The 11,435-nt window shown below is 32.1% G+C and overlaps 1 protein-coding gene across 1 annotated transcript; it reads right to left on the bottom strand.

Moving 5' to 3' along the window:
- Nucleotides 1-1,704: 1,704 nt before the first annotated feature.
- LOC141711977 (uncharacterized) lies at nt 1,705-10,643 on the bottom strand. The gene is made up of 6 exons (XM_074514719.1): nt 10,117-10,643; nt 5,882-5,982; nt 4,748-4,845; nt 3,999-4,204; nt 3,327-3,377; nt 1,705-1,987 (listed from the first exon to the last, which is right to left on the bottom strand). The coding sequence occupies exons 1-5, from the start codon at nt 10,532-10,534 to the stop codon at nt 3,331-3,333; spliced, it is 870 nt and encodes a 289-aa protein (XP_074370820.1). The 5' UTR covers nt 10,535-10,643; the 3' UTR covers nt 1,705-1,987; nt 3,327-3,330.
- Nucleotides 10,644-11,435: the final 792 nt, after the last annotated feature.

Genomic DNA, 11,435 nt, shown 5'->3' with positions numbered 1-11,435 from the left:
ACCCGCTATATTTAGAACAATTATATGAATAAAAACATAAAATTATATTAATAGAACACGGCTACACCTGCATTTACAACAATTACAATCATAAAAATATTAAATTTGTTATTTATTGGGTACCCATGAATACATAAGGGAAAGATGGTGAGTTAATTTATTAATGAAAAAGAAGCAGTGAATAAATGGACCCCACTAAAAATGGGGGACGAATAATAAAGTTGCCGACCAGAGCACCAGCGGATGATTCACACGTAGCAAGGGAGAGACGGGCCCGATAATTCACTCCTCCCACCAACTATAATACCACCGACACTTCCATCAATCGCCTCTAGACACCCTTTGTAAAGCTGTAAACATAATCGGTGCAATTCCTATTTTCTCCCATATTATTGTTATTTTTTTAATTAAATTTTAAGTTATCATTTCAATTTCTTTTGAGTATGCTACATAGTCAGGATTTGTTCTCAAAACATTTTCTGAATAATGACACAAAATTTGTCGTATTTTAATTTTTATTTGCACACACAATCATATTTTATTACTTGTAAAATTATAAAAAACTGACAAAAATAACCATTTTTTGAAAAATTTTAACCAAAATAGTCATTCTGAAAAAAGTGACCAATTTTAGCTGATTGAATATTCTATTGCTATTTCAATTTGTATAAAATACTCCACTAGTAGTAAGATATTTAATATAACAGTTAGGTATCTCATATAAAGTATATAAAGTGAATAGTTGGTATCTCATCGGCTAAAATTGACCAACTTTGGTCATTTTTGTTAATTTTGTACAAAAATAGGCTAAATTTATTTTTCACCTAAAATTATCAACTATACATGATATACATAAATATTTGAAAATAATTATAAAATTTAATTCGAGTACCTCGCATTCCAATTTCTTTAATCATTATGAACTATGTATCTATTAAGTTTTGTACAGTAGTAATAAGATAACTTCTGTATTGGTCCAAACAAGCAACCAGAAATGAGCAGTTGTATTAGATATTTCTACATTTGATATATGTTGTTTCCTTTTCTCAATTCAAATATAAAGACTGGGACAATTCATGTGACAAAATAAAGACACGAATATATTGCATGGTTCTAGTTCATTCCCAAAATCAGTGTTCAGAGCAGCTTGGTGGCCGGTCAATGGGTATTTTTGTGTATATTGATATTTTTTTGTCAGCTTGCCAACGGTCGAAAAACACACACACACACGTTTACAAATGTTGAAACTATTTTGAGTTAAAACAAATACAATTGTAATCACCTTACCTTTAATTTGTGAATTAAATTATTTAATACATGAACGATTATACTCTGTGCATATGTCAATGTTATGTCATATGTAAGACTTGATAAGGTGGTAACTAACTTCTAGAAGCCGTTGACAATGATTCTCATTTCTCGTTGCAGGCGTTGGTGTGTCTTTTTAAATTTAAAACTTGGTAGAACGCGAAGTCATACTCATAACCCCCGGACATCTGAAAGAAGAAAAATGCAATTACTGTATTTGGAACACTCTTGTATTTTAAACTAAGCTGCTTATTGCTTAAGCTTGTTAATAATATAGGTAGATTTTACCAGTAAGTCACAAATAAGCTGGCCTGATAATGAGATGCGTAAATTCAATGACAAGTGACAACATATACCAATTAGCTGTTGGAGAAGGTTATTCAACAACTGCAACTCTATAAGAATATCTAGTTTTTATAGAACCTCAAGACTCGTTCTGCATTGCCCGTGTTTTAATGACGTCCAATAAAAATAATTACATACTTAATTGCTGTACAAAACCAAATAGAAACATTTTAATTTGATGCAACAGAGCCTAACAAATAATAAGCTAAAAAATACGATTGCATTGTATTACAAGTTGGAAATTGAGCAAGATAAATAACATGCTTTTTCGATGTGCAGCATTGGCTCTCCCTTGCGTAGTCACTCGTGTAACTCCCCATCTCTTTTGGTTTACCTGCACATTTATGAAAGGATTTTAGCTCCGACAGTTCATTAATGCAAAATAAACATTACAAAATATGCTTTCACTCAAGTTAAAGTACAAAATCCAAAATCAACCTTTTAAATAAAATCAACACATGACAGCAGGCTAAAATTTTAGTTTCGAGGGTGATTTACATCTTGGCCTCGAGGCTGTACACATAAACCATCTAAGTTTAAAACGGTACCGCAAAACAGTTATATAATTTCAGATTAATCTCGTTCACCGGAAAGCTGCTGGAATATGTGGGTGTTCTATCACCTATTTTTCCAGGACAAATTTTCCAATGTCCTGCCATTTTATCTAGTAACTAAATTCATTTGGGGTTATATTTTCACTTTGCAATGAAGGTTATTGAGGGCAAAAATGACACAAAAAGTGCTGGGGTCACACTAAGGGAACGGATGTACGTTTTTTAAACTTTGAGGGTTAATGTGTACAAAAGTAACTACTCTTAAGGTTAACATATTAATAACCCTTGTATTGAATACTGAGGTTTAGACACTACAATAGTTTACGTTGTATGGTCCAGTTTGAAGCAATTTACTTGCAATTTGCAAAAACCTTCCCCGTTTCTTAATCAGACACATATTCATACTTAAACAGCTAAAGCAAAATTTAGGTACAAGAAACCTAGGGGCATTTGTAGAAAATATCAAATCATATTATCCAGCATAGAAAATATACCTTGTTTACTTGAAATCAGATTATCTAACATATCGAAAAGCTTCACGCTGCACCCATGCTTCTATAAAACCAAATTTACCTTCCCCCTTCTTCCCCTAATGGACTACTGCAGCCACAAGCAGCCACATATCCTTGCTTAAGTTGTTCACACTAGGTATATTTGACTATTTGTACCAAGTGAATTAGTGAAGTTGGTTTCTGTTTGAACAGGCTAAAACAAGGTTATTACAACTGGCCCTGCATTTTTAAAATTTTATTTTCATGACCCAAACCTATCTCATTATTTCAAATTAAAGAAGTTCCATTGTGTTATGTGAGTACAAACTTGGCTACAGAGATATTGTGTACCAACCTATTGCTTCATACATTCTTGAAACTGTTCCACGTTTCAGATAACATACTATCAGCAAAATATTCCAAAATATCTTAAAGGAGATGGACCAAGGGAAACTTGAGGAGAGAAAGTTGGATACTAATATTATATAAAATATAATTCAATTACCAACTATACATGTTGGTCAAGCACAACACAAACTGTACATAAAAGTATGCCAAAGAGAGATAGAAAATCCGAAATGGTACCAAGTATAAAAGTAAAAGAAAATTATATAAGTTGCTTTCTTACCATGTTATAGCTTATCAAAATCATCATCATCGAATCCCTCATCCTTGTCGTCTAAGAAATAATAATAAGAAGATGATCATAAAGCTAGCATTTGAGGTCAGATAACTACTTCCCAGCACATGAAAATAAAAAATGAACACTGATAAACAATAACTAGAACTCACAGATAGAACATAAAACTAGAAAAGAGTTATGCCTCTTAAATATCTATTAAGAATTTTACAAAATAAGTTGAAGATAAAAGCAGTTTTTGGTTGGGTAAAAATTTACAAGCAAAATATTTTGTTCCCCGTCATAACATGGATATCAATTAAGCTGGTCAAAAGACTGAGACGGTTAAAAATAAAACGAAATTGCAACAATATCACTGGAGAAAACAGAGTGAGCCCATAAAATTATGTTTACAGCACGTAATTATATCAACATAAGTTGAATCCTTCACAAAATTGCTTAAAAATATGGTGTTGTACAACTAAAGACCGAGGGTAAAATACACATATACTGAAGTTCACGGACAGAAGCTTTTATGAACATATAGTGTTATATATAACCATACATATGATACCGAGGAATCGAAACACATATATTCAATTTCAAGGAGAATATAAAATTCTATTAATAAGCTTCATCATACCACATAGCAATTTGGAAATAGATGTACAAACAATATACCTGGACCATCGTCACTATCACCAAGATCCCCTAGGAGAAATACATCCAAGTCCTGCTCAGTAGCTGCTGAGGATACACTCTTAGTTTTCTGGACTGTTCCCCCAGTTTCTGAATTGGAAATTGTTCTATCTTCTGAACTCTTTGTGTCATCTTTTACTTCTTCGGCAGCTCTCCTCTTTGCATCTTCATTGTATCGCTTTTCATACCTAACCAAACAGACAGATAGTTTGACAGATCAGCTTTTAAGCTTAACATATACGAAATTTATGAGTAAATTCTTTGATGAGACAATCTCCTATTTCCGCTGGTATCGTACTCGGGGGGTATTTAAATTTATCTTATTTTGGATAAAATACTTGTAAAGAGGATTCCATGATCTAGCTGTCAAGGAAGAAGCCATAAAAGATCTGGCTCTAGATGGGGCTAGTTTAATGTTTAATAGAACATTACTTGTGTGATAAGAATAAGTAAATTTAGCAAGTTGTAAACATTTGTAGCCGGCACCACCATCAACTATAAAGATTAGGGAAGTAAAATGCAGCAATGCAAATTTTAGTTTCAGTTTTCATCCAGAAGATAGTATCCTCAATAACTGAATGGCCTTTTGGGTTTTATCGATTTTATGTATCTACGACACTGATGCTTCGTAGTAAAACAATTCTGATTTACAGTTAATGCAATAGATGACTAATATTGGTGGCTATGTATAATAGCATCCACCATTAAGAGTTAAGACTATGGTTACTCACGGAGCCACATGACTGTTAACAAGAATAAAATATATCCTCCAGAACTTTCTCTCCTTCATAACTCGTGGGCATAACTCGTACCTCAACTTTGAGATCTCCTGCAAAATAATAATAGGAAAAAATTACACCATCAAGCAGCACTTGCATAGTTGCATTCTAATAATTGTTATTAAGTTATTTTAATTGAAAACTATCATTCTATCATCGCCAAATGTGCATTGAGCCTCACCACATCTACACGATTATGGTAAAAGAGAGAATAATGCGCATAATAATACTAAAAGTTAATGTTATTATTATTACTTGCAGAAGAGACAAGGCAGCAAGAAGAAAAACATTTCACCTAACACAGCAATAAGCGTAAAATTACAACCCCTGTCCCAACAGACTATGCTAGCAATATAAACGATAAGATGCTCGCAGAGGATAACTCGTACAGATAATGACATGTGTTACTGCATTGACTTTACAGTAACTGTTGTTGGACAATTCAGATTTTTTCCTGCAACAATGACATATGTCTTCAAAGGTAAAAAGCGTTTGGAAAGTCACGGACCCGCACAAGAATGTATGGATGAGTTGAGTTATGCTCTTCTAGCAACTGTTTTTTTCTTTAAATAATAGAAGTGACGCACAAGGCTATCAATGGGTAGACTTACCCGCTTTTTTTTGGTATATATGGAGACTTTTATAATTTTATTTCTGCTACCTTATCTCCTTTGGAAAGGTACATCAAAGATGGTTGGAAATAATATAGCAAATACATTAAAGATGGTAGGAAATAATATAGCATCCCGCCAGGTTGTGACATGTCTATCTAAACTTTATGCTATCAGACAAATAGAATGGTCTTTAGTTTGTTTGTTTATGGACCTGATATTACTATGGTGGGGGTGATTGTGACATACTGACATCACACATTAGTTAAAATGGTAAGTTTAACTGTCCAAGATAAGTTATGCTATGAGAACTGCAAACTAACCGATGCTAACAAGTAGCAAATTAGAAACACTCGAAGATGACATGCCAATAATAAAGTTCAACCCCTCGCCTAAAAGAGCCCTAATAAAGATTTACGCAGCAAACAATTTGTAGGAGAGGTGGACAGGGAATGGAAGCTACCCATTTCCTTACCTTCACAGTAGAAAGAACAAGTTTGGCATGTATCTCTTGCCATTTCGTAAGATCCTGGCTAATATTCGAGACTGTAGGTACATCAGACATTTCAGTATCATCTGCACATCATATACATCATTCCACATAAGTACACACAGGCATACAACAAAAACTAGTAATGAGCTTGTTTCTGTAAGCATTAAGCAACATCAACGTAAAATTGCTACACAACTTCTCAAGAATACTGAAAAAAAGTGTATGATAAAAAAAACATTAGATGAGAAATTATTAATAAAATAAACACAATTGCAGATAAAAGAAATGGAAGAAAATGAGAGGGAGGAGGGAACAAAGTTTTCCTTTGTATAGCGACACCTACATTTTACAATAAAACTATTTGGGAACTATAATATAGGTTGCAGAGGTCTAACAAGTAGAAAATTCTAAAACATATGCATTAATCATAATCTTCAAGGAAATTAGAGAAGGATATTTTTTAGAATCATATTTTAGTTGGGAAAATGTTATACAGGTTCATTATATATAATGAGTAGTTTTTTGTAATAGAGCAGATTATTATAACTGAAATAGATTGTTTTTGTGAGATATCTCAGTATTTCGTGGGAAATCGTCCCAAAACCATAATTTTGATCCATACCCCATCAAAGTGGTATTGGAGCCATTTTCCTGCCCCAGCAACCGCAACCAGTCGCCAGCATTAGCCAACCAGCCACCAGAAGCCGCCAGCCACTTGTCCACCCACGATAACAACCCTATTCACAACCGGCTACAAAATTCTTTCAGACCTTTATCAAACATTTTGCATACGGTTCAGGAAATATACAACCAAAAAACTGTCTCAAAATTCCACCAGAAAAAAAAGGATAAGAGAAGGAACTCGTGGTCCAGACTTCTATCATCTATTATGTTGAATGACAAAGCCCTAATTTCTTTGAATCCAAGCCTGCGACTCTTTAGGTTAACCCAACCCAAAGGTTTGTTAAACCTTACCAACCAGCCCTTACCCTTTCCAGACTTCACAAACCAGTCGTCGAGCTTCTCTAAATTTACAAATCAGACCCTTAAGCTTCTAAAATTTTCAAATCATTCCCTATAGTTTGCTAAATTACAAAACAGTCCCTGCAGTTTCAGAAATTGTACAACAGCCCTTGGACTTTCAATTTTTACAGTTCTGGGCTCACAGAAGAAAGAAAAATGGTGAACGCTTCTGACGTGAATGCAATACTTGAAGAACACATTCAGCAACAAGAGGAAAAGAATGCAGAGGTCAAACTTTCAATTGGCGAGTTAAACGAAAAATGGCTATTATATTGTAATTAGACAACAAACAGTCATGCAAAATAGTACTAATCAATTACTTGGTCATCGTAAACCATGAAAGAGCCCTAAAATCCAAAGAAACCTTGTGAAGCCTCAGGAGGATATAGTGAAAATACTCGTGTATATGTGCTTTTTGACTGAATACATAATTTGGAAAGTTTCTCAAGGCGTCATAACACGAGTGATGCAAAAAACCTTGTTTGCCGAGACTAAACTACGAGGTACAACTTGCATGTGGTGGGATAAAGAAAAGGAGAGGTCGTGTTAGCAGGGGAGAAATATTGTTGTGGAATAAGGTGAAAGCTTCAATACAAAGACATATTCTGTCAGCTAAGTACAAGCAGCCAAATCATACCAGTTCATCCAATTGAAGCAAGATAATCTTTCTGTGGTTGCTGATTATCATAGTAAGTTTTATCACTTATCATTATTTTTGGGGGAAACTTGACTTGGGCGATAAGTCACATGGCTCATCATATAGTGTTAATTAGGGACGAATTTTGCCTCCACGACAAAATTCGTACAATGAAATCATTAAAATTCAAACTAATATGGATCACAAGTGCTTTGATTGTCAGGAGATGTGTCATAAATATTTTGAGTGTCCCTCAAAAACACCAAACCCAGGAAAAAGAGAAGACTGTAAAAGAGGAAGATTAATTCCAGACAACTGACAAGGAATAAAGAATGTGCGATGAATTCCCTATATATGTTTATTACTCCCGTTGTTTTTTAATATTTGACAATTGACTTTTTGGCACATATATTTAGGAGTTTTGACCACAGAGTTAAAATAATAATTTTAATTTTTTTTATGAATAAAAGTATTGATTTAATATTTCTATTCCAAAAAAGACATTTTTGAAAGAAAAAAAAATTCTAACTATGTGGTCAAAACTCCAAAACATGGGTGCCAAAAATTCAAGGTCAAATTTTAAAAAATAAAGGGAGTATATAGCAAGTAGCTATTTTTTAATAAGCATATTATTATTATAATTAAAAATATATTTTAATTAGATAACTTTGTGTTTCATGGGAAATTGTGCGAGAACCCTAATTTTGACTCATATCCCCAATCATCACCATTGATGAAAGCTCGCCAATAGCTTTGAGCCTATAGTTTTTTCATGGTTATATATTAGTTAGGCCTTAGTTAGGCAAGGTCTAAGTTTGATAATCTAAATGACTTCATACAAGTATCCCATGGGTTGATCATTTCACTTTAGGTTTTAAATGGATTATTATAACAACTTCATATATTTTGTATAATATCGAGGCATGCATGCAGATTATGCAATAATGTGTTAATTCGTTGAGTCAGCAACCACTACCTTTTAGAAAGTGCAACATCAAAATCACCTATAAGGAAAATGAGAAGAGGAAATTGTTTGGATCACATATTTACCGAATAAAAGTGAGAATTCTTTTTGATCATGTATATCATGCTATTTAAGGATTTAATAGTTACAACTGTAATATGTTCAAACAATAGCAAGTAATTTATAAAATATTCGATATTCTTGATAGATCATCCAAACATTTTTTTTCATAATCAGAAAGAAGATTGTGTCTGCTTTCTTCCGAAGGAAACAAAGCCTTCTAAAAATACAAAGCATTTCAACCCCCACTGTTCTCAGTTAAACTCTATAATTCTTGTTTCTTCACATAATTCCTTTAAAAAACACATATTTACAACAGAAGCGTTTAATAGTTTGATGTTCATTTAATTTTTGTTTGTTACACTTAACTCAAGAAAACAGAATCATGTATATACAGCTCTTTTATTTTTGTTCAGCTCAATTTCTTCTACTTATTCTCTTTCTTTCTAAGAATTTAATAGCATATCATTAACAAATTCAAATAAAATCCAAAATCATAGATTATTCAATTTTTTAAAACAATAGGTCATGTAGTTCAAATTACTGTTTCAGTAAATTTATAATTTTCAGATGTACACAATTGTAGAGGGCGACAACCAGATATTGGGATTTCGATATTATATTATATTTTGTGATTGTAAGGAACCAAACCCTAGAACCCTAACACAAACCAGGATAAAGTACTATGTTTCTTTTGTAGTTTCTAAGAATCAAACCCTTAACCTTTGATAGTAATTTGGATAAAATGACTTTGCGCCTTTAATATGTAGATTATATAAAGTTCTGGCTCCATAAAAAATTAGGCCAAAACTCAAGTAAAGATGACAAAAGTCTTATAATTAGAATTTAACTTAATGAACAATAACAATATGTATTAGTAGAAAACTAAATTAAAATTGATAGATAAATTTATTTTCAACATATCAATAACTGTAGTGTATTTTCTTTATGTATATACAATAATCCCATAAACTTATAATTTCTAAACTGTAAGTTTGAAGAAGCTACACTCAAACACACGATTGTTCATAATCATAAGAGTGCTCTGGTATATGATAAAATCATCAAAACCTAAATAAAATCAGTAGAAGTACCTGCAATATCACACAAAAGCATGCTTACCTTAATTACATTAAAGCTAACATCCTAACATCGCAATTCCAGTAATCTCAGACAAAAATGTCAACAATTCTTTTGTTAAAATCATAGAAAAAATTAACACAATGCAGGCACCTTCTAACAGAAACTCTTATAAAACACCAAACTAGATTCGCCTTAATTAGAAAAAAGCTAAATTCCTTAACACACTGCAATGCTTTTCCAGCAAACCGCCACATACATATTCAAAAAATCGACAATTCAAAATATAAAAGTATAAAATCGCATCTTCGAACATAAACTCTTTAAAACTACTCAACTAAATTAAACCTATATCCTAAACAACCTGCATTGCAATTCTAGTATCATAACAAACATATTCAATGATTCGACAATTAAAAACATAAAATATACAATATCACAGAATTCAAGTACCTTGCAGAGGAAACTCCTTAAACGTAGTAGTGGAAATATTTTTAACAAACTCTCGCAACTCCTCGGAAACTCCAAACATCTCCAAATCCTCTTCCTTGTCCTCGACAACAGCCGGAGTGGTTGAAACACCGATAACAGAAGCATTAGGAATCTTAGACTTGATTTGATCAGCTCGTTTAATTGCCTCAACTTTAATAAAATCAGCTTTCTTAGAGGCTTCGGTAGCGATCTCTTTAGAGCGTTTGGTAGCTTCGGAGACAATGTCGGAGAGTTTGGAAGATCCGATTGAGAATTCCTGCGATCTCCGAGCAGCTTCGGCGGTGAATTCCTGAGATTTCCGAGCAGCTTCCACGGTGAATTCGTGTGACCGCTTCGCCGCGTCTTCGGCGAATGTTCGTGCTCGTTTCCATAGATCCATGGAAGGTTCTAGAGATTCAATTGGAATTGTGTGTGTGTGTGTGTATGTGTATGTATTGCGATTGGATTTTGAGAAGAATGAAGATGCAGATGATTGGGGAAAATATTTGACAAATGAATATTGAATACCTTCGCTCAGATTTACATTTATATATATTAAATAAAAATTAAATATTTTATTTATATATTTATCAAAGTTATTTATTATCAAGTTTTTATTATAGAGTCATTTTCTTTTTATTATTATTAATTATAATATTTTTTTTTTACTTTTTTTAATATATAAAATATGAATTTTGAAGATGAATGTTTGTTTTCAAAGAGAAATGAATATAACATTTTCTAAAAATCAATTTTTTTACTTTAAATTGACTTAGGGGGTATATTTATTTCAGATTTTAAAAAATTTATGATATTTTGGGGATTTAAAAAAAAATTCGTTAATTTTAATTGTTGGTGGATTTTTGACGAATTTAATAGAAAAATCTTGTAAAGTCTTACTTATTTTGTAAAAAAAAATTCAAAATTCCTTAAAAATCTCATGTATTTTAAAAAATTTCAAAAAATTAAAAATAAACTAACAAATCCATCAAATCCCCCACTTTTTTCTAATAAAAAAAATTCTACCGACTTTTGAATACCATTAGATTTTGATGGATTTTTAAAAATCAAAATTGAATACTGTTAAGTAGACTTTTTAAAATCTCAATTAAATACACTCAGATTTAAAATTAATAAATTATAATCACTATTGAATACCACTAGATTTTAAAGTATTTTTTAAAATCCAAATTGAATATTTCTTGATTTCAAAAATCCAAAAAAAATGTTTAAAATTTTGATTGAATACACTCCTATTAATTTTAGAAGATTAAAAGTTGGATTATAAATTAATTGGTGAA

This window comes from Apium graveolens, chromosome 3, assembly GCF_009905375.1.
Source record: "Apium graveolens cultivar Ventura chromosome 3, ASM990537v1, whole genome shotgun sequence".
Lineage (NCBI taxonomy): Eukaryota > Viridiplantae > Streptophyta > Magnoliopsida > Apiales > Apiaceae > Apium > Apium graveolens.
Note: the sequence above shows the minus strand (reverse complement) of the source record. Positions and strands in the feature narration are given on the sequence as shown.

Excerpts from the sequence above, each read along its gene's own strand:
- LOC141711977 (XM_074514719.1), bottom strand. The coding sequence starts at position 10,534 with ATGGATCTATGGAAACGAGCACGAACATTCGCCGAAGACGCGGCGAAG. Across the intron at positions 4,205-4,747 it reads GTTAACAGTCATGTGGCTCC|GTATGAAAAGCGATACAATG; the intron begins GTGAGTAACCAT and ends CTGTTTGGTTAG. Across the intron at positions 3,378-3,998 it reads TGATAGTGACGATGGTCCAG|ACGACAAGGATGAGGGATTC; the intron begins GTATATTGTTTG and ends ATTATTTCTTAG.